At 47.1% G+C, this 23,288-nt stretch overlaps 1 protein-coding gene across 7 annotated transcripts in view; it reads right to left on the reverse strand.

The window, feature by feature from the left end:
* Positions 1 to 1,418: 1,418 nt before the first annotated feature.
* LOC113889029 (tumor necrosis factor receptor superfamily member 10B-like) overlaps positions 1,419 to 23,288 on the reverse strand; it is a 37,039-nt gene continuing 15,169 nt past the window's right edge. Inside the window, exons 1-9 of one of the 7 annotated variants that reach the window (XM_027535914.1) lie at positions 15,502 to 15,800; positions 11,506 to 11,605; positions 10,783 to 10,896; positions 9,665 to 9,776; positions 8,622 to 8,860; positions 8,007 to 8,179; positions 7,535 to 7,594; positions 6,308 to 6,374; positions 1,419 to 1,936 (exon numbers count right to left, since the gene is read on the reverse strand). In XM_027535914.1, the coding sequence (XP_027391715.1) occupies positions 1,818 to 1,936; positions 6,308 to 6,374; positions 7,535 to 7,594; positions 8,007 to 8,179; positions 8,622 to 8,860; positions 9,665 to 9,776; positions 10,783 to 10,896; positions 11,506 to 11,605; positions 15,502 to 15,684 (1,167 nt within the window). In that variant the 5' untranslated portion in view covers positions 15,685 to 15,800 and the 3' untranslated portion in view covers positions 1,419 to 1,817. Of the gene's footprint in view, positions 1,937 to 3,978; positions 4,437 to 5,906; positions 6,375 to 7,534; positions 7,595 to 8,006; positions 8,180 to 8,621; positions 8,861 to 9,664; positions 9,777 to 10,782; positions 10,897 to 11,505; positions 11,606 to 15,501; positions 15,816 to 23,288 lie in introns of those variants that run through there. The other 6 variants (XM_027535916.1, XM_027535912.1, XM_027535918.1 and 3 more) reach the window with 6 other exon arrangements.

Consider the following 23,288-nt stretch of genomic DNA (forward strand, 5'->3'; position numbering starts at 1 on the left):
ATGGGGTCACAAAGAGTCGGACATGACTGAGTGACTGAACAACAAGAATAAGGCTGTAGTTTTAAAACTCTTAAGTTTTAGGTTAATGTCCACTAATACGTGCTCTTACCTATCCTGTAAAACTGCTCAGATGCATCCCATATGTGAAATGTTAGTCACTCAGTCATGTCCGACTTCTTGTGACCCCATGGACTGGGACTTGCCAGGCTCTTCTGTCCATGGGATTCTCCAGTCAAGAATACTGGAGTGGGTTGCCATTTCCTTCTCCAGGAGATCTTCCAGACCCCGGGATTGGACCCGTGGCTCCTGCATTGCAGGCAGACTCTTTATCATGTAAGCCACCAGGGAAGCTCAAGCCTGTTGATTATATAATATTGCCCCTAACACCCTCACCTCCCCCACCCTTCAGCTTCTCATAAAGTGTTAACAGACACAAAAACAAATGGAGGCCCAGTCAGTCTTCTCCATTCAAGGACAACTTAGGTGATCTGATATAGGGGTCTCACACAGGCAACACTGCTTTTCAAGAATTTATTTTCAAGTAATTATACATTCACCTCTTCTTCCTGATTTGTGATCTAAAATATTTTCCTTCCCACTCCTGATTAATCGTTCACAGGCAGGAGTGGGGGCAGTCAGGGGGTGTGCAGCTCTGCATGAGCACCTTTGCTCTGGGAAAGGGGACAGGGCTGGGACCACGGGGCTCCCCAGGAAATCTAGGTGGGTGGGGGATCCTTCCCTAAGGCCCTAAGGTCCAGGGGAAGGGAGTTGGGTCTCCATGAGGTTGCAGGGCTGAGCCACCAGACCCACTGTGATGAGGATGCAGAAAGGACAGCAGGGACAGAAGGGGAAGGTGGCCCCAGAGTGGCAGGAGGCTCACAAGTGAGGGGCCACAGAAGAACCCCAGCACGCAGGGCCCCACCAGCCCTTCCCAACAGCTCTGTCAGAGCCAGTCTGCACCTCCAGGGAGCCCAGCAGGCCCAGACAGGACTCAAAGACACCACAGAGGGGAGGCTGTGCAGGAGCCTGGCCAGGCTGGGGCCTCTCTCCCAGGGGAAGAGTGGGGAGGAGGTGGACAGAGGAGGGGCTGAATTCCAGTCCCCCAGGAATCTGGCATCTGGAAATCTTGAGTCAGAGCAGAAGACACACCCATGCAAGATGAGCCTGAGGCATAAAGGGGAGAAGGAAGGAGTGGGTCACACAGCAAGAACACATCCCTGTACCCTTCACTCAGAACTGCTCCAGAGAACCAGAGGATGGGGGAAAAACACACACATGCCTCTTTTTATATAAAATTACATATTTAATTTGGTCACAAATTTATAAAATTGTATATTTATCAAAAACTATATAATTTCATAACATCTTGATAGTTTTTATACTTTTTATAACATTCCACATTTGTCAAAATGTATAAAATTATATATAAAATTTTAATATTTGTATATAACATCACATATTTAATTTGGTCACAAAGTCATAAAATTGCATATTTATATAAAATTGCAAAATTTTTATGTAACTGCCATGTAATTTGGTCACAAATTCATCCAATTGCTTATTTATATAAAATTATAAAATTTTTATATAACATTGCGTATTTAATTTGGCCACAAATTCTTTAAATTGCATGTTTATAGAAAACTGCAAAATTTGTATATAACACCGAATATCTATTTGGTTCAAAATCATAAAATTGCACATTTACATAAAATTATAAAATTTGTATATGACATTGCATATTTAATTTGGTCACAAATTCATTACTGAAGAGAAACCTGAAGAGACATCCAGTCTTCAAGTAAAACTTTAAATGGTCACATTTGCACTGGCATAAAGCAGTAATGCTTCCCGGATGGCTCCACAGGCAAAGAACTCGCCTGCAGTGAAGGGGACACAGGACACGTGGGTTCGATCCCTGGATCAGGAAGATCCCCTGGAGTAGGAAATGGCAACTCACTCCAGTATTCTTGCCTGGAGAATCCCATAGACAGAGGAGTCTGGTAGGCTTAGTTCACGGGGTCGCAAAGAGTCGGACACGACTGAGCGACTAAGCACCCATCAGAAAGCAACAAAGGAGTCAAGTTTCACGTTTCTTGAAGGTTCTCATTAGTTAAACACACAATAAATGGGTACAAATGAATATACAGGACAAATACTGACAAGGCTGATACTCTAATGGGCACTCAAGGAAGTCTTCTGAGAAAGGGACAAGTGACCTGACACTTGACTATTTACTTTTTTAAACTGTTTTACAAATGCACATGCTTTTTGTAATATGTAGGTGACAGTTTCAAATTTTATTGTATCTTATTTATTTTAGCTGTGCAGACTCTTCACTGCAGCACACAGGCTCCTCTCCTGTGATGTGCAGGCTCTACAGCACAAGGGCTCAGTTGCGGAGCACATGCTTAGTTGTGGTGTGTGGGATCTCAGTTCCCAACCAGAGACTGAACCCGGGCTCCTTGCATTGGGAGTGCAGAGTCTTAACCACTGAAGAATTCATTTCTATCTCCTTCTGGGGATGAAGGCAGAGTGTCCTGCACAGAAGGAACAGCAAAGACAGGAAACACCTGACTTCCAGGAAAGGGAGGGACATCAGGGCCAGAGGGATGTAGCACCAAGACCACGGGGGTCGGCCCTTCTAAAAACACAAGTGAACTCCACACACTGTATCCATTTGTACCTACATTTTAGGCAATTCCAGTTTTGACCACACCAGTCACATCAACCTTAGGGAAGACAACATACAAGCCTTGAGATGGACTAGACCAAAAACCTCCCTGAGAATTGCTTCTGCCATTAAATTATCCTGCAGTGACTGGAATACTATGGAGAAGGGTTTAGCAGAAGTAAAAAAAAAAAAAAATTTTAATTAAAAAAAATACAAAACCCTAATATAGCAGGCATTTTAGGTCAGTTCTCACAGTATTTAAGAATCAGCATTTCTGTGTCTTTTCTGCAGAAGGTCAAAGCTTACAGAGAGGCTGAGATCCTTAATCAGCCAATTCAAACACAAAAAGGCAATTCTGGGCTCAGAGCACCAGTATCAAGGGGGGCCCATCTAGTGCAGAGCAAGCCAACACTGAACATAACCCAGGAGCCCGTCCATTCTTCCTCCCAGAAACTATGGCAGATCCCTGTCCTCTCTTCCTTGAGCCCAGATGCAATGAAGGTCACTGATAAGAGCAGACGTGACACAGAAACTATGTGACACTCATATCTAACCCACATCCCACCCTAACCTCCCAGATGAACAGGAGGAAGCCGGGGGAATGACAGCCCAGTTCACGGTCACCAGACACAGCACAGGGGTGCCACTTCCCCTCCTTCTCTGCTCACTTGTTAACATCTGCCTATGAAAAATACAAATATTCACCCAACTATAAAGTCGACATGTTTAAAGCCTGGACCCTGAAGAAGTCGCCAGGCAATCCCAAAGTGGTCAAATTCCCCCAGCAGTGGGCTTGCTCTCCTTTATTGCTGTTCTTGTTTTGTAGGTTTTTGTTTGTTTGTTTTTGCCTCATGGCTTGTGGGATCTTACTTTCTGACCAGGGATTGAACTCAGGGCTCTCAGGGCAGAGTCCTAACCACTGAACAGCCAGGGAATGCCCTCCTTTTGTATTTCTAATTACTTTGGATTGCCAGCACTCAACCAGGTAGCCCACATAAACTTAGAAATTATATTTGCAAAATGTTTTTCTACACATATAAATATATGCACAAACATAAAAGTACCAAGACATACAAGATGTTTGCACTTTAATGATGTATATTACAAGTTATGGGGCCTCCCTGGTGGCTCAGTCGGTAAGGAGTCTGCCTGCAGTGCAGGAGACCTAGGTTCCATCCCTGGGTAGGGAAGATCCCCTGGAGAAGGAAACGGCAACCCACTCCAGTACTCTTGCCTAGAGAAACCCCATGGACAGAAGAGCCTGGTGGGGACAGTCCATAGGGTCGCAAAGAATTGGACATGACTCAGTGACTAACACCTTCATTATAAGTTACATCATTAAATGCATACATACTAACATGAATGACAAATTTCAAACAAATACAAATAAAAACTAGAAGTCTATTAGCAGTGTGTCCTGAACTGAAAGACTGAGGTCCTCAAACGGTCAGGGCACAGCAGAGCCTGTCTCACTTTCTTCATAAACATGTTAATACTTTCCTGAGTTCCGCAGGCACTCTTGAACTGTCTCTTTTGTCAACCTTTGCCCCAGCATTTCCAAGGCATCCATCGGGGTGTTGACTGAGGTCCCCTGTCCCTTCTTGGTGACTGGCAGTATTTCACACAAGGCATCCGAAGAGACCCAGGCCTATTCTCTGGTCACATGGATCTCATTTCATGTGAGGCCCAACTGCCTCAGGAGCGAATCACAGAAGTCACAAGGAAAAGATAGCCACAAAGTCACTGAAGAATAGCTTCAGGCCTAGGTTGGGGGAAAGTCACAGAGACAGAGTTGGAACGGGCTTTCACAAAGGCCAAGGACCCTCAATTCAGGCCTAGACTTCAGGATGGGAACCTGAGGAGCTCCCCCTGCTGGTAAGCCTGCTGCTCTGCGCCCCTGACCTGCTTCCCAGCAGCAAACAAGCCACACCTGCATTGGGCGTTGGACTTCGCCAGCACCCAGAACAGTTGGGGGCAGTCCAGGTCAGCAGAGAGTCCTGCCCCAAGCAGGGGATGAGGGCCCATCTGGAAGAGGAGACTGCTGTCACAGAGGGAGAAGGCATCTGTGATAGGAGACAGAGGGTGGGACAGCGAGGGGCAACAGACCTCAGAGGAGGGCACCTGCCTTTCTCAGGAGGGTGAGGCCCCCTGGCTGCCACCTCTGCACTGGGGACAAAGCAAAGGCCTGGAGGGAGGAAGGTCTCCAGCCTCAGAGCCCGCTCGGCCTCAGCGCCTGACACTGCGGTACAGCTCGATGGGGACAGACTCCGAGCAAGAATTTAACCTTAAAATGGAGCAAACACCACCCGCCTCATGGACTGTGCTGCAGATTCAATGCTGTGTGTGTGAAATGCTGTGCACACCACCATCCACAGTACATAAGGAGGGCACCCAACACAAGTTTATATTCTCTAACAGTTACACTGAAAACATGAAAAATAACAATACTAGTTTTCATAAAATATGGTACTAACTCAAAGTATTCTAAAAAATTTCCTTTCAATATGTAATATAGATAGCTAATGGGAAGTGGCTTGATAACACAGAGAGCTCTGTGATGACCTAAGGGAGGTGGGATGGGGGTGTTGGAAGAAGGCTCAAGAGGGAGGGGATATATGTGCACCTATGGCTGGTTCATGTTGCTGTACAGCAGAAACAAGCACAACATTGTGAAGCAATTATCCTCCAATTAAAAGTAAGTTCAGAATTTTTTTCACTGCAATATGTAGTGTTAGTTGCTCAGTTGTGTGTCTGATTCTTTGTGACTTCATGGACTGTAGCCTGTCAGGCTCCTGTCCATGAGATTCTCCAGGCAAGAATACTGGAGTGGGTTGCCATTCCCTTCTCCAGGGGACCTTCCTGACCCAGGGACTGAACCCTGTTCTCTTGCATTATAGGCGAATTCTTTACCATCTGAGCCACCAGGGAAGCCCCTCAACATGTAATCAATATACAAAAAAAAAAAAAAACCTGTTAACGAGACAAATTACAGTCTTTTATCTGCCAACTCCTTGAACTATAGTATCGAGTTATATACTACAGCTTATAAGATTTAGCCACAGTTCAGGCGCTCCACGGGGCTTCCCAGGTGGGGCCAGTGGTAAAGAACCTGCTTGCTAATGCAGGAGATGTAAGATGTGGGTTCGATCCCTGAGTTGGAATGATCCCTGGAGGAGGGCGTGGTAACCCACTCCGGTATTCTTGCCTGGAGAATCCCATGGACTAAGGAGCCTGACAGGCTACAGTCCATGGGGTTGCAAAGACTCGGACATGATAAAAGACACTTAGCATGCATGGACAGGGGCTCCACAGACTCCCTGGGCCAGGGGGTGCCCTGCTGGACAGCACAACCTCTCGGATGTCTCAGAGTGGGTCAACCTGGCCCTGAGCAACCAGGGAGGAGAGAGGATGGTGGAGGAGGGAAGGACAGGGAGGTGTTAGGGGCCACTGTTAGAGGTCAGAGGGGTGCAGGGTGGCAAAAAGAGGAGGGGGCAGGGAGGGAATTAGAGTCCTGATGGTTCAGGGACAAGCCATCCCCTCTCTGAGTTGCTCTAACCACTATGGAGATAGAAATTAGGACACTGTCCCTCCTCCCTCCACTCCTGATCCCCTGCCCAGGAGAAAAACACTCACTTTCAGTGGCGTCTGTTGGAACCAGCAGCCATCTTCTCCTCTGAGATCCTTCAGGTGCTGCTGGTTTCTGTAAAACACAATGGAGAGCAGCCTTGGTCTTAACCGGGGGTCCTAGATTACAGAACTGAGCCTAGTAAACCTTGTTCTGAAATTCTGGCAGATGCAGCCATAAGCAAATCAAAACCAATGCAGGATCTTTGAAGGGAGCGGACAAAAGAGTCATTATTTTATATACGATTGTATTCTTATAAAACTCTAATGGTTCAACAATAATACTTAAATGTCAATGTGTGGATGGATGAATGTTAAAAATTATGACAATAAATTCTATAATGAATTATGAGTTGGATAAACTCATAAGGTTATAGAACACTGTAATACATAGATACAGCCTCAACAAGAAATGAGCAATTTACCAAAGAAAAACACACATGGAGTTGAGGTATTATAAAACTCTTAACTTAAAATGCTAACTCTTTTCATAAGAAAAATATAGAATAGCTAAAAGATCTCAATTCCTCCTAGATTAATTTATAAATTAAGGTAATACTCAAAAACCTCAAAACTATTGAAATGATATGACCCCAAACTGTAAACGTCTCTGTGTGTGTGTGTGTGTGTGTGTGTGTGTGTATGTGTGTGTGTATGTATACATATATAATATACACATGTTTAATCACTCAGTCATGTCTGACTCTGCGACCCCATGGGCTGTAGCCTGCTGGGCTCCTCTGTCCATGGGGATTCTCCAGGCAAGAATACTGGGGTGGGTTGCCATGCCCACGTCATATATATATACACACACACGCATATACATAGTGAAAATACTTCTATATGTTGACAAAGAAATTTTACTTCAAGTAGATTCAACTTAACAATATTTTTGAATTAAATGTAAAATTCCCACTATGATGAGGAATGGCTTAAAAGTATGTAACAGTCACACAGAAAAATATTATGTAGCTCTGACTCCATCACTGGGTCAGTCATGGGAGGAGTGATTACCCTTCGCCTGCCCTGTTCTAGACGAGGGATGTGGTGACAAGACAGATGAGAAGTAGCATCAGAGCTGCCAGTGGACCAGAACAGGGGTTGGGGCTCCCTTCCCTCCATGCCCCAGTCTCCCTCAATCACCACCTCCCCAGAGAAGAGGAGACCTGACCCATTGCCTCTCCCTGTCTCTACCACAGTCCCAAGCAAGCAGAAGGGCCAGAGCCCCATACTCACCAACAGACAGTCTGCTTGCTGCATTTCAGGACTGGGCGTTGTCTTCTGCAGCTTCTTTTTCTGCCAAGGGATCAGAATGGAAAGTCAATCTCCATTGGTCAGCCTGTTGTGTGCATGGTCCAGAGCACCAGACCTTCCTGGGGGACATAAGTGCCAGAAAAGGGCCTCGAAAAAGCAAGGCACTGACCCAGGAGTCACAAACCCACAAACCCCTACAGCTTCTGGGGGGACAGTGGGTTCTGCCTTCCCACCTACACCTGTGCTGTGCCCCCCAAGTGGGCATAGACTCAGCACATCTGGGCTCTGCTGATGGCACCCAGACTCTGCTGTGATGCTAAGGGAAACTGAGCACCCCTGCCTGACACCCCCCACGCCCCAGGCTACAGAGTGAGGGTGTCTCAGACAGTAAGGACAGGGCCAGCGCTGCCAACCAGCCTTAGGACAGCTCTCAGCAGGCCAGTCTCCCTCCTACATTCAGCCTAGAGCCCCCAGGCCAGTTGAGAGAGTCAGGGACAACAGCATAGGACAAACCGGGGACCGTGTCCACGCTGGGCTTTGTTGCAGGACGGAAGTAGTTACTGAGGGTCTGATGCCGCCAGATGCTGGAGAAACCGATCACCTTGTGCCAGCACTCATTAAAGAGACCTAGAAGAGAAGAGACATCCACTGAGTGGTGGGGAGGGCGCTCTTGCCGCACCTCCCTTCCTAGGGACAGGGTGCAGGTTGGGGGCTCAGACACTGAACAAAGCCCCGGGCCTGTGACTGCATGTGGGACATTCTGAATCTGGAGAACCCTCAGGGAGGAGAAGAGAGGGAAGAAAATGAAGTAAAATGAAACCCATGTAAAATCTCTGTGCAGTGCTACTGAACCACCCTCTTCTCCTGCCTCCCACCAGACTCGGCCAGGGGGAAGAGGGGACCGTCAGCTGAGTTGGGGGCCCGATGTGATCAGTTTTGTAGGACCAGGTGAGGTGGGAGGACGAGGGGTTTCCTGGGGAACAAGATCAGAGACAAGCCAGGAGGAACAGGAGGATTGGGGAGATGGAGGAGGGAGCCAGCACCTCCTCCTTCCCTTCTAGAACCTCACCTGTAAAGTAGCACCATACACATCCGATTAGGACAGTGGTGATTACAGATGCAATTTTAATCACCAGCCTTGAAGAGCCTGAGGAGGGAGAGGGAGTGATGGGTAGTCTCTGGCTCATGGTTGTTAGCTCTCCAGGAACTGGGGCCTCCCCATGGGCAAGGGTACTTGATTCTTGGTCCGCACACTTGATGTTGCTCCAGGGGGTACAGTCCATGACCATGACCTTCCCATCAGGGCACCTGGGTACAGACACAGGGGGACCCATCAGGGACAGCTGGCTGGATGAGGAGAAAGAGGGGGCAGCCTCCCGTCCTGGGTCCCCTGACAAGACAGTGGAGGGGAGACAGGCTCTTGCTGTCTGCAGGGGAGGGTCCCCTCACTCCCTCTCACTGGGCGGGAGAACAATCCAGGATTGTGTACTGCGGCCCCCAGGCTCCTACTGAGTGTTCAGAGCTGTCCTTCAGGAGCTGGGCTTCCTCTTCAAGGCCCGTCTGGCCTCCCTGGGCTGCACGGGAAGCTCTGTGAGGCCGGGGGGCCTCATCCAGGTCAAAGGTCACAAGTTTGACTCATCCTCCAGTCAAAGTTGAATACGGGGCCCTCTCATCCACCTGTTGGCTCTTCCTACTAATCTCAGCCAATACTGAGCATCAGAGGATAGTGAATTACTATTGGCCCCTGAGTCCTCGAATAGGAAAGATTCAGGTGCTATTGGGGAACAAGGGGCTGGGTGTGAGGCCTGTCGAGTTGGCTCCGGTTTTATAGGAACCTTGAAGGAGCACACACGTGGCCTCCTCATGACTTCTGTCTGCTGTCCGCACTTCTGTCTTTCTAGGTCCCTCCTGAGGAGAGGTGGGAAGGGGCCACTGGGAAAGGCATGCAGGACAGTGGTGGTAGGGAGCACTGCTGCAGGCTCAGGAGACCCCACAGGCACAAGGAAGCTCTGGGAGGTGGGAGGGGCTTCACGGAAGCAGGAGAGAGAAGTGGGTACAAGGAAACTGGGGTCTCCTGTGGGTTGGAAGCCCCCCTAGGCTCCTGTGTCTCACCCAGTGCTGCATTTTTGACAGAATTCAGGTGCATCTTCTCCACGGAAAGTGCCAGGTTTGCACTGACACTCAGAGTCCTTGGTCGGGGTGCAGCGATTTTTTTCTTCTTCTCCTAGAGACCAAAGATAAGGTTTTGAGGGTGTGTTTCCCTCATGTCTCTCAACCCTTCTTCACAACCCAGATCTCCATCCACTCAGTTCAAGAAGTAATTCGGAGGGCTTGCTGGGTGGTCCAGTGGTTAAGAATCCGTCTGTTAAAGCAGGGGACACAGGTTCCATCCCTGGTCTGGGAAGATCCCACATGTTGCGGGGCAGCTAAGCCCGTGTGCCACAACTACTGATCCTGTGCTCTAGGGCCTGTGCACCACGATGAGAAGCAACAAGGAGTAGCCCCACTCACCACAACTAGAGAAAGCCCTTGTTCTGCAACAAAGACCCAGAACAGCCAAAAATAAATGAATTAATCTTTTTTTTTAAGTAATTTTGGGATCATTTTCTGTGGCAACACACATAGACCATCCATAGAACAGCCACTGTTCGCGTGTCAGCAATAGAGGCATACAAAAGGGACTGTGCATCATTACGGATTGCATCAGGGTTAGGAAGAAAAATGTTTTAGATCACAAATGAGGAGTAAGAAGTGGGCTGGGGAGAGGTTTAATCTGAGATGCTATGGATGAAGAGGAACCCTTGGGTGATGTCCCAACGGGTGATGCCCTGCTGGAGAGGGAGAGGGACCTCAGGTCATGAAGGCTGAGAGGGGCTGAGACCCCAGAGCAGAGGGCATGGCGCCCGCAGGAGCCTGGCCCAGGATCAGACACATGACACAGCTCAAACCCAGCCCTGCCCCACTCCCCCAGGACTTCTGCACTGTTACCATCCAGCCCCCTCCATCAAGGGACACGTTATTTTCCTCTTTCCAGCTGATGTTCTGAAAGACTTCCCTACCAGTTGGCATGCGTTATGCAAATAACTTCTGTTTTCATTATTTTACTGACCTAAGACAGGATGAAGACCTAGCTGGGCTGGAAATCAGGTCTCTGACTCCTCGTCCTATTTAAATCCCATCTCATCACCCAGCACCCTAACTGCAGGCATGGGGGACCACAGGTTCTGTACCTGATTTGCAAGTCGTGCAAGGTAAGCAAGAAGGGAGGGTGTTTGAATGATTGGTGTAGTCTATCCCATCGGTGCATGGGGCACAACCTCCAATGGCTTCTTCCATGTAAAATCCTGGGAAGGAAGGGAAAAGCTGGTGAGTAAATCCCCGCAGGATTCCCTGAGGCTGGCAGTGTGGCTGGGGAGGCCTCTTTTGGCCATCTGTGGAATCCACAACGGGAACTCTCCTCAACCGGGCTTTCACCTTTTGATTCTTCATCTAACACATACCCTAGACCAGCACTGCCAACAGAAATATATTACAAGCCACACATCCAAGTCACATTCATAGCTGGCACATTAAAAAGTAAAAAGAAAGGTCAGGTGCTTCCCTGGTGGCTCATTGGTAAAGACTCTGCCTGCCTATGCAGAATACATGGGTTGGATCCCTGGTCTGGGAAGATCCCACCTGCTGCAGAGCAGCTAAGCCCACGTGTCACAAATACTGACCCTGCACTCTACAGCTCAGGAGCCACAACTACTGAGCACACAGGCTGCAACTACTGCAGCCCATGCACCCAAGAGCCTGTGCTCTGCAACAGGAGAAGCTCAAGTACCGCAACTGGAGAGCAGGCCCCACTCTCCACAACTAGAGAGAGCCCATGCAGCAACACAGCCTCAGCACAGCCAGAAATAAACACACAGACATGAAGACAAGGGTTGGAGACCAGTCTTAGAATCTACCTGGTGGACATAACTTCTGCTGGGGGCTCCGTTCCAGTGGGGCTGATGACTGCTGGTGAATTTCATCCTTCCATACAGACGTGGCTGAAGCAGCTTTGACCTATGGGGACAAAGCAGGGACAGGCATGAGTGGCTTCCACACTCTTACCCCTTCTAGGATCCACCCCACATTTCCTTGACCACTACCTGCAAAATCAAACAGAACTGGGACCTTTCTTCCCAGCTCTAAACTCTCATTCATGTTTGTTCTTTGGCCTTTTGTGCCGGCAAGTAACTTATACTTTAGTTTTTCCCCCTGTATTCCTTCCTCTTAAAATATGTTTATTCCAGAAAGTATGTGCTCAGATACGTCCAACTCTTTGCAACCCCATGGATTGTAGCCCATCAGGCTCCTCTGTCCATGGGATTCTCCCAGCAAGAATTTTGGAGTGAGCTGCCATTTCCTCCTCCAGGGGATCTTCCCGACCCAGGGATCAAACTTCAGTCTCTTGCATCTCCTGTGGTGGCAGGCTGATTCTTTAACACTAGCACCACCCGGGAAGCCCAGAAAGTATGGGCAAGGAAAATTGTTTTTATAAGAATACAGAAACCATAGAGATCCCCTGGATTAGAGAAAACATCCATTATTTTGTGTCTTGACTTCTTCTATTTGACCATATGTGTGAATACTCTCAGGCTCTCTCTTTCTTTCTCACATGTGCGTGCACACACACACACATACATTTTCACAAATGAGGGCTCTGTCATGCATACAATTTTTCATAATCAGGATATAGAATCACATATTGAGTAATGGACTTGTGGCTTTAATCCAACACGCGGTCCCCAAAAGGAAGCTGTCAGTGTTCCACAAAATACCAGAATCACATGGAGAAAGAAGAAATAGCAATACAGGGTTTTTAGCCAAGTCTCTGTGCTAAAAATGACACAATGGGGCCAGTCTGAAATCACTGGAGTCTGAGGCTTCCACCAGGATTAATGTGTTGATGATAGTGTTCTGATGTTCAGGGTTGTATTGTCATTTGGGGGGAGACTGTCCTCATTTGTGGGAAATATACATTCAAGTGTCCAGTCATGGGATCTGTCATGTCAGCAGCTATGTTTCAGATGATACAGGAAACAAAGGGTTTTGTATAGTTTTGTAACTTTAATCTGGGAGTGATTTAAAGTAGAAAGTGACATGAAGAGAAAAAAAAAGAAAGAAAAACAAAGTTAAACTGGAAGCAGCTTATGTTGAGCCAGTTCAACTGCCTGGATCTAAACAAGATAAAATGCCACCTGTTAAGTATTTGGGGACAGCTAAGCCCATATGTGTCCCTAATCATCCCTTCCCCAGTCTGGGCCTCCTCCGAGTCACCCCAAATTGGTGGACTCTCCTTTCCCTGCCCTCACAATCCTATGCCTTCCTTTCTTCCCTGGTTCTCCTCTCACAGACTCTCTCCCTCAATGTTTGGCTACAAACAGTTTCAAACATCCAACAAAGTTCTAAGATTCATTCACTCAACTCTTATATGCTCACCACCTAAGTTCTGTAACTTAGGTGTATCACATATTTCTTTCTCTATCCATCCCCCTCTGTCCATTCTCCTAAGTGTCTTATTTTTATGATGAAATTCATATCTGCAACTCTTAATACATTGGCATTATGTTAGTAACTCAAGCTCAGTATTTCTTTACAGTTTACTTCAATGTTAAGATTTCCAAAGAAAGACGTGCACAATCTTAAGGGTACCATTCAAAGAGGTTTTTTTTTTTTTAATGCATACACTTGGGAAATCCAAACCCTCTATCTAGATCATGGAAATTAGCTTGCTTCAAAACATTCCCTCATGCCCCTTCCTCAGTTATCCTAATCTCTAATGTGACTCCAAGAGGGAGTGGCCTTCATCATTTGGAGGAAGGTCCCTTCTACCCTGATAAAATGAGACTTTTTTCTGACAGTAAAGACTCTGCCTGCAATGCAGGAGACCCAGGTTCAATCCCTGTGTCAGGAAGATGCCCTGGAGAAGGGAATGGCAATCCACTCCAGTATTCTTGCCTAGAGAATTCCATGGACAGAGGAGCCTGGCAGGCTGCAGTCCATGGGGTTGCAAATTGTTGGGACACGATTGAGCAACTAACACTTTCACCTTTTCATTACAGGGGGTTAAGTGTCAGTTCAAATTCTTTTTCTGCATCTGTTAAGCTGTTCATATAGCTTCTCTCCTTTACACTGGTTTGTGTGTATGTGTTAAATTTTTAATTAGAGGATAGTTACTTTATGTGATGTTTCTGCCATAGTTTTTAAAGATCTAGAATTTAGTTAACTATTTGCTTTGTAAAGGAATTTTGCCTCTGCTTTTAGGAAGGGTATTTAAAAGTATTTTTTCTTCTTTTCAAATGTTTCTGTTAGGTTTAGGTATTAGGGTTATGTTGGCCTTAGAAGAACTAGTGAAGAACTCCTGTTGTCTGAAAGAATTTGTGTCAAGATTTTTGTTAGCTCTTTTATTGTCTGAATTTTTGAGCCCTCCCCTATGTCCTAACCTTGGGTCTCCTGGTTATCCACTCTCAGTCTCAGCAATCTCATGGATCCTTGAAACACTCTACTGGAATGGAAGAATCAAAACCATGACACTGTGGTGCCCCATCTTTACTTCTTAGACTGGGAAAGTGTTAAAGTTCAGTGTGCAAGTGCGTGCGTGCGTTAGTCGCTCAGTTGTCTCCGACTCTTTGCGATCCCATGGACTGTAGCCCGCCAGGCTTCTCTGTCCGTGGAATTCTCCAGGCAAGAGTAGTGGAGTGGATTGCCATCCCCTTCTCCGTAGGAACTTCCCAACCCAGGGATCGAACCCTGGTGTCCTGCATCACAGGCAGATCCTTTACCGTTTGAGCTCAGTGTGCAAGGGTGCAGGGAAATAGGGCACCCTTGTGGACTCCTGGTGTGAGTTAAAATGGTCCAGTCTTCTTTGGGAGAACAGTTTGTCATTATCTAGGCAAAAGTGTAAAATTATCTAACCCACTGACCCAGCAATTCCACTTCTAAGGAGTTACCCAACAGACAATGCACATGGCTACACTGGATACTTGCCAGGCACCCAGACCCATTCATCACGTGTGTTCAACATGAGTCCTACCTATTACAAACCGATACTTTAAAAACGAATTCTATACTTCCTGTGAATACAAAATGCTATTTCTTTCCAGATTTTTGGTACTAATTTGGTCAATGAAAGATGTGTATTTTCACGATTCCTGTAACTTTGTTAGACCCTTAATTTTTTTTTATTTGACCCTCTAAGCAGCTTTGAAAAGAGCCTCAAACAATGCAAGAAAGCGGTGCCAAGTGTGCACATTTTTTCCCATGGTGAGCTTCTTAAAAACGCACACTCAGGGACGGGGAAGCCTTGTGGGCTGCCGTGTATGGGGTCGCACAGAGTTGGACACGAGTGAAGCGACTCAGCAGCACCAGCAGTGCTGAAACACACCCAGAGCCTCCAACTCCCCCTGAAAGAAAGTGGTGAGAATCTGACCCAAGCTGAGTTGATTGGTGGTTTCTATTCATAAAGTGCAAGGAGCTGGAAGCAATTTTGAAGTTGTTCTCCTTTCAGAGAAAAGGAAATGTAAGGGTGCTTAAGGCAGTGGTGGGGGGAGATGGGGCCTACACTTAGTGATTTACAAAGGACACGTTTTAGAAGATACATGCAGTGCAAAATAGCAAAAGAGAGAAAAGAGTGAGGAGGGTATGCAGAGGGAAAAGGGAAGGGAAAGGAAAGAAATGAGATCTGATGCTCCCTGGGCCTGGGGCCAATCCAGAGGTCAGGCTCTCCAAGGAGCCAGATCTTCCAGGCAGCAAGTAGATGCCAGGGACCCGCACTCCTCTAGCGCCCCCCACCAACACGCCGCGAATTGGACTTGCCCAGGCGGGTCCTGACGGGATTTGCCCAGCCAGGCGCGCCCGGGCCTTCTCCGGGCCACCAAGAGCGCCTTTTGGAGCCAGGACTCGCGGCAGGAACTCACCAACAACAAGACACCCAAGACGGTGAAGATGAGAGCCCAGGGGCCCCGGAGTCGAGGCCTGGGGCCCTGGGTGCACCCTGCCCGGGAGCTCGAGGCGGCCGCTGCCCTCTGTCCCCGCTGCACGGTGCCGTCGGGGAGCATTCGCTGTCCAGGTTGCCGCGGGGTGAGAGCCTCCAGAGCCATCAGAAATGAAAGTGTGTTTCGTGGGGCGCGCGATCACCCCTGCGAGGTGCGCGGAGCAGAGCTCAGCTGTTTAGCTTAGCCTACCTCTACTTGGGATTGCGCCACCCGCGGTAGCGAATGAGCCAGTGCTTGCTGATATAATCATTACCACTTCCAGCCAATCACGCGTGGCACAGGAGAGGAGCCCGGGCTTTACCAAAAGGGGAATTTCCGCCAGCGAACCGCGTGTGACACGGTTTTTCATTCAGCGCCAGGCAGGTCTGTGCCTTCGTTCCAGGCAGGTCCTAATGCCCCACGGGTTGAGAAAATGAATGAATCACCTGTCTTCTAACTACTGCCTTCTGCCCACTCCCAGCTTCTGCTCCTCCCCGCCCCGCCCTTCATTGACCAGGGCCCCAAGGAGGCCAGAGAACATGGACAGCCAAGAAGGAGATCCAAGAGGTGCCCTGTACTGTACTGTACTGTAGGGGAGTCATGGGTCAACTAAGAAATCTTGAATTGTTAGAAAAATGAGGAGGTTGCCAGACTCACTTGCACTTTCTGAGATTTAAGTACTTAGGAAATGAGACAGACCTGGTGAACCTTTTTGCCCTGGGCCTATATCATATAAATAGTTAATAATCACTTTACTATAGAATTACAAATAAGTATTTATTTAAAGGCAAAGAACTGTTGTTTAGTTGCTAAGTCATGGCCAACTCTTTTGCAAGCCCATGGACTCTGGCCCGCCAGGCTCCTCTGTCTATGGGATTTCCCATGTAAGAATACTGGAGTGGGTTGCCATTCCCTTCTCCAGGGGATCTTCCCGACCCAAAGATGGAACTCAAGTCTCCTGTGTTGGCAAGTGGATTCTTTACCACTGAGTCACCAGGGAAGCCCCCAGAGGCAAACGATACACACCATATTTTCCTGTTGTGAACTCTACTTTTCAAAGATCTTAAGTATCATTAGCACGGTTTCTAAGTTTACTTTTGTCACTTTTATTTTATAAACCTGAAGTTCTACCCAACAGAACGTTTTGGAGTCTGGTGAATAACTCCCCGCCCCAATATAAGTGGCATCCAGGAGAAAGAAGGTGGCCTGGCTGTGACTATGTAGTTGAAACACTATTTGCAGATGAATACATCCACCAAGTCCTATTTTATGTTCACAACTCTGAATGTCTCTGATTTCACAAACTGGGGTCACCATTCACATTGAGGCAATGCAGCACTTCCTATCATCAGGCTCAGAGAAGGGTCCAAGTCACCCTGGACTGTCCCATCTCCCTAGTTTGCCAGGATCAACAAGTTACCAAATCAGGATTTCCCTGGTGCTTCAGTGGTTAATAATCTGCCTTCCAATGCAGGGATCTCAGGTTTGATCCCTGAGAGGGGGAACTAAGATCCCACATGCCTCAAGCTACTGAGCTGGCACACCCCCAGCTACTGAGTCCTGCCTTCCACAACTAGAGAGTGCATGCACTACAAGGAAAGAAACCCACAGGATGGAAGGAAGATCCCCCCTGCTGAAATAAAGACCCAAGGCAGACAAATCAATAAATACTGGCTTTTAAATAAAATCTATTTTTAAAAAGGTACCATACCACCTTTGATGGTACCTAAAAAGGTAGCATTCACTCCTCAGGGTTCCCAGTATCTTCTTCTACTCTTCCTCTCACCTCCCAGAGGGTCTCTGATATGTGTGAGCTCTCCCCACGGATTCCATACTTCTGCTGTTCCCGAGCCCAAGTCTGTCCCCCATACTTCACTGGTGCTGGGCTCTCTATCCTATGAGGGTGTGAGTGCTTATGACAGCAAGGCAAGTACAAATTGTTGTTGTTTTTTTTAAAGTTTCCATCAAAGTCTGTTACAGCACCTTTCAGATTTAGTCATGCAACATAAAAAGAGAAAGGAACCCTTATTATGAAAACCTCTTCCACTGAAAGGAATAATCTACTCTCAGATGAGCCTGGTTCCAAAAGGAGTTAAATCCCTCTCTGCCTCTGCTTTCTGGACAGGAAGCGCCACAGGCCTGCTTCCTGTCAGAATGTTGCAGACTGGAAACAAGGGTTTCTGTCTTGGGCTGCCTGGCAGCCCTGGGAGGTGTTCTCGAAGTTGCCCCCTCAGAAGCCTGGTGGGGGCCCAGGGTGGGGAAGAGCTTTCGTATGTGTTGTTTGTCACAGCAGTGCCCGGCAGCCAAACCCTGTATTGGATTGTTTTTTTTTCTTTTTTTAAATTGTGGACCAGAATACCAACATGTCCACTAAGAGCTCTGAGGTTCTGATCATCCAGAGTCAATAAATCCCTGTGTGACTTGAGGAAAGTTTGGGGTTTTGTTTGGAAAATTTTTTAAATTAATTCATTTCTGGCTGTGCCGGGTCTTCATTGCTGCACAGTGGCTGTTCTCTAGTTGCGGAGAGCAGGGGCTACTCTCTGTCCTGGTGGGCGGGCTTCTTATTGCCCTGGCTTCTCTTGTTGTGGAGTACAGGCTCTAGAGCCCAGGCTTCAGAAGTTGTGGTGCAGGAGCTTTGTTGCCCCGAAGCATATGGAATCTTCTCAGAGCAGGGATCGAATCCCTGTCCCTGCTTTGCCAAGCAGACTCTTAACCCCTGGACCACCAGGGAAGTCGGAGAAAGGTGTTTTTTTTTTTTTTTTTTTCATTTTATTTTTGGCTGCCTTATGGCATGTGGGAACTTAGTTCCCTGACCAGGGAGCAAACTTGTGCCCCTGCAGTGGAAGCACAGAGTCCTAACCACTGGACCACCCGGGAATCCCCGTGTTTTGTTTTGTTTTTAATTTAAAAATTTAAAAAAAGGTACATTTTGTCCCTTGACCCCTGAGGCCTGAGGCAGGTCTTTTGTTAACAGTCCAACTAGGGGAGGGGGGAGTCTACGCTGGTCCTGGGGAGGGGAGCTGCCAGAGAGAACCCAAGGCAGATTGGATGCAACTGATGACTTGGGCTGGTGGAGGTCCTGTGTACCCCCAGCCTCATCACCTACCATGACACTGAGAACCAAGAGGAAGCAAGAGACATTTTAACCAGCCCCGCAAAACCCTCCTCAGTCCCTGTGCTAAAGCCTGCAGTCATACACTCTCTTGAGTCTGTTAACTCTCAGTTTACATCCAGTCCTTTTTTCTTTTCTTTTTGCCTTTTCATCCTCTTCACCCATTTCTCCCACCCCACCCTGCGGCCTCCTACTTCTGGCAGCTATCAGTTTGTTCCCTGTATCTCTGAGCTTGTTTTTTTTTAAGATCTCACATATAATAGAGATTATATTGTAGTTGCTTTCTCTGTCCTGTTTATTTCACTTAGCATAATGCCCTCAAGGCCCATCCATGTGGTCACAGATGTGTCTTCTTCAATGTCTTCTTTTCAATATGCATATCTTTTACCTCCATGGTTAAATCTATTCCTAGAAATTTTATTCTTTTTGATGCAATTGTAAATGACATTATTTCCTTAATTTCTCTTTCTGCTGGTTTATTATTAATATAAAGAAATACAATGGTTTTTTTCATGCTGATTTTGTATCCTGTAGCTTTATTGAATTCATTTATTCTAAGAGTTTTTGACGGAGTCTTGAGGGTTTTCTATATATAAAATCACGTATCTGAGAACAGTGACAGTTTTACTTCTTGGTTTCGTATTTGGATGCCTCTTTTCCTTGCCTAATTCCTCTGGCTTGGACTTGTAGTACTATGTGGATAAAAGTTGTCAGTGGGGCATCCTTGTCTTTTTCCTGATCTTAGGGGAAAAGTTTTCAGATTTCCTGTGAATTATGCCACGCAGAGAACTTTCAGATAAGGAAGACACCTGTAGATCAGCAAAGGGTACTTCTTATTGCCCTTTAGTTACAATCAAAAAACATTAAACAAGATTCAAATACCACTAGGCTTCTCTCAGACCTCTCTTGTGAAGGAGTTATGCTTTCAAAAGCCCAGTCACATGTGGGATCCTCCCCTTTAGAGGAAAGACACAAGAAGACACCAGAATGAATCCGCTTTGGAGGGAGCAGTCACTGTAACTGCCATTACTCTTTCTCCTGGGGCAGCTGAGAATGGTATGGGTGACGTCATGTGTCACCCCATCACCTTTTGGGACATCTTTTCATGGGCAGATTTCTCCCTGTCCTTAGCTGCAGTCAAGAGCCAAACAGGACAGTGCTGGAGAGAGATTGCTCATAGGAACCTTTATGTATTATCTGATTGTTGCCATAATGGTATGTTTATTTTCTATAACAGTTAGTGTTAGTTGCAATCTTGCTAAACTGTTTGCAACCCTAAGGACTATAGCCTGCCAGGCTCCTCTGTCTATGGGATTTCCCAATCAAGAATACTGGAGTGGGTTGCCTTTCCCTCTCCAGAGGATCTTCCTGACGCAAGCATTGAACCCAGGTCTCCTGCATTGCAGGCAGATTCTTTACCATCTAAGCCACCAGGGAAGCCAGGAAATGCAGGTCCCTGCTTTCCACTACAGACCAGGGCATACAGGATGGGGGTGAGCTTTGTCTGGACCACTTCCCTCCCACGGGGTCTTCCCTCCCTACGGTGATGACATTCCCCCTCTGAAGATCTCATGCTCCCTCTGAAGGTGTGAATACTCTGCCACGGTCTGCCCTCATTCACCTGCAGAATTCTGAAGAGCTCTGTACAGACCTGCCCCTGTCCCGGCCCCAACATAAAACACTCTGACTTCTCAACTCCAGTCCTGGGCCTGACTTTTCTCCATCATGGGGCAGAACAAGTACATGGAATCAGTTGTGAGCAACCCTGACATCATAGCTCCCCCAATCTCCAGACTGAAACGAACAAACTGTTGGTAAGAACCAAAAGAGTGCATGGGTATTTTTATGTGTGTGTGTGTGTGTGTGTAGGAAAAAATACCCCTCTAGGTTAACCCAGATATTCTATTTCTTCTAGGAAGCCCCATGTTCTAGTAAGAACATCATCAAGAATCTAATATAATCTATTTTCAAATATATTCACAACTTCTTGGCTCTCAGGATGCTGGTGATTGAGGTTTTTGGGAGAAAGGATGGTTGAAGGGCTCCAACATAACAACAGATACATGCCATCTTGGGAATGCACTTATCTTCCCACGGTTATCTTCCTAACTGTTAAAGAGCCCCACAGGAGATGTAGTGTCCATGTTGGGGTGGGGAGATTGGGGAAAAAGTGAAATGTCAGGAAAAAAGGTACAGAGCTGGACGATGGGAGTTTCCTATTGTGAGCTGTCACAGGACATCTGGTGCTGGTTTGGAGGAAAGCGGGATAACTGAGCAGGAGCAGACTGTGGAGCAGAGGAGAGATGGCACTGGAGGGCTGCCATGGCTTCAGGGTGAGGCAGAGGGGCCAGTGGGCAGGGGCAGAAGGGCAGCCTCTGGGAGTGGATACAGCTCTGTACTCAGCACCTTGGCAGAAGCCTGACTGTGGAGCCTCCTGGCAACTCAAAAGGGAGAAGAGCTAGGGCCTAAGGTCCAGGAGAGAGAAAAAAAAAACAAAAACGGGTCTCTGTGAGGTTGCAGGGCTGAGTCACCAGGCCTACTGAGAAGGTTACAGAAAGGCCAGTGGGGACAGAAAGAGAAGGTGTCCCCAGAGTAGCAGGAGCCTCACAAGTGAGGGGCCACAGGAGGACCCCAGCAAGCAAGATACCTTCCCGACAGCTGTCACAGCCAGTCTGCACCTCCAGGAGCCTAGCAGGCCCAGGTGCAACCCGAGACACCACTGGGGCAGGCTGTGGGCAGTCAGGCCCGGCTGGGGCCCCTTTCCCAGGGGAAGGGCAGGGAGGAGATGGACGGAGGAGGGGCTGAATTCTAGTCTCCAAGAAACCTGGTGCCTGGAAATCTGGAGTCACAGCAGGAGACACACCCATGCAGGAACAAAGAGGGGAAGGAAGGAGTGAATGACCCAGCAAGAACATACACCCCTGCCCCTGTGCCACTCACAGCTTCTCCAGAGGAGACTGCAAGGAGGGGGAGGAAAGTACACACATGCTTCTTTTTATATAAAGTTATGTATTTAGGTCATGGATTCATGAATATACGAGTCTCTTCTAGCTAGTGGATAATGTAGCTATTTCTTGTATTGTTTGATAATATCAACAAACTCTTCAAAGGGATCTCCAACTGTTTCCCTGTCTAGAAGAAGAGATAAACCAGGGACTCCGCTTTCTTTAGGAAATGCACATACAGAGGCTATCTGTCCTGTGTTCTTTTGTCCTATCGTCAAGCTCACCGATCCTTTCTTCTACCGGTCAATTGCACAGTTAAACACGTGTAGTGTGGATTTTTCACTTCAGCTGTTTGATTTTTCAGCCCTACAATTTTGTGTTGATTCCTTTTGATAGTTTCTATTTTTACAGACCATTCCCTGCAGTAATCCTCACTTCTTAAGTATCTGCTCCAGCTTTGATAACTGTATGCAGCTGAGTAGCCATCACCCAGTCAAGACACAGAACACTCCCAGCACCCCACACAGTCTCTTCTGCCCCAGTAGTCCTTTCCCACCCACCCCATCAGGACAGGCACTCCATCCCAGGATATATGGGACTCAAATGAGGACTATATATGAGGGCACTTAGGAAAACAGAAGAATAGTTATTCCACAAGTGCGGAGACGCTTTGCACCATTATCAGTAGTCTAAATAAGGAAATGAAAGCATGCGATAGTCTCCAGGGAAGGTGAAAAGATAAAATTAAGTACCAATTTTGATTTTTTGAAACCATCTCAAAACAGGAGGCTGCATCCACAATGGAGAATTTCTACATGAAACTAGGATGCAACCTCATTCTTTTCTTAAAACTTAATTTAGGACTTCCCTGGGAGCACAAAGGATAAGAATCTGCCTGCCAATGCAGGGGACACAGGTTCGATCTCTGGTGCAGGAAGATCTCACATGCTGTGGAACGACTAAGCCCACGCACCACAACTACTGAGCCAGAGCTCTAGAGCCCTCGAACTGCAACTAATGAGCCCAAGGGCTGGAACTACTGAGGCCGCGTGCCTAGCGCCCATGCTCTGTAACAAGAGAAGCCACTGCAATGAGAAACCTGGGCACTGCACTGAAGAGCAGCCCCTGCTCACTGCAAGTAGAACAAGCCCGCATGCAGCAATGAAGACCTACTGCAGCCAAAAATATAAATAAATAAATGGATCATATGAAATTTTTTTTTCACAGTTAGGAAAAATAAAACAAAGAAAGACCCACAACATCAGATCAAAACACTGAATTCCAGAAACCAAAGCTGGACGCACCTGTGCCCAAGTGTGTGTGTGAGGCTGGGTTACAGTAAAAATACACTTGTATATTTACAAGTACAAAATATGCTTGGTGGGTTGACCCAGATTCTACTCTTCTAGAAAGTCACCTACTAACGTCATCAGAAAACATATATGGTTTTATTTTCAAATATATTCAATGTAATAATTTTGAAAAAATCAGAAATTTTTAGTTTTAGGAGGCTTATTACTAAATATTATAATAACCACACAGTGGCATACATGCAGCCTTTATTCAATCATTCAACAACCATAGGAGCACCCGCTCTGTGCTGCCTGCTTTAGGTTTCAGGAATATATTGACAGCTAGTGAAAACAAGACAGGTGATAAGTAACATAACATCT

Source organism: Bos indicus x Bos taurus, unplaced genomic scaffold (assembly GCF_003369695.1).
Source record: "Bos indicus x Bos taurus breed Angus x Brahman F1 hybrid unplaced genomic scaffold, Bos_hybrid_MaternalHap_v2.0 tig00003474_arrow_arrow_obj, whole genome shotgun sequence".
Lineage (NCBI taxonomy): Eukaryota > Metazoa > Chordata > Mammalia > Artiodactyla > Bovidae > Bos > Bos indicus x Bos taurus.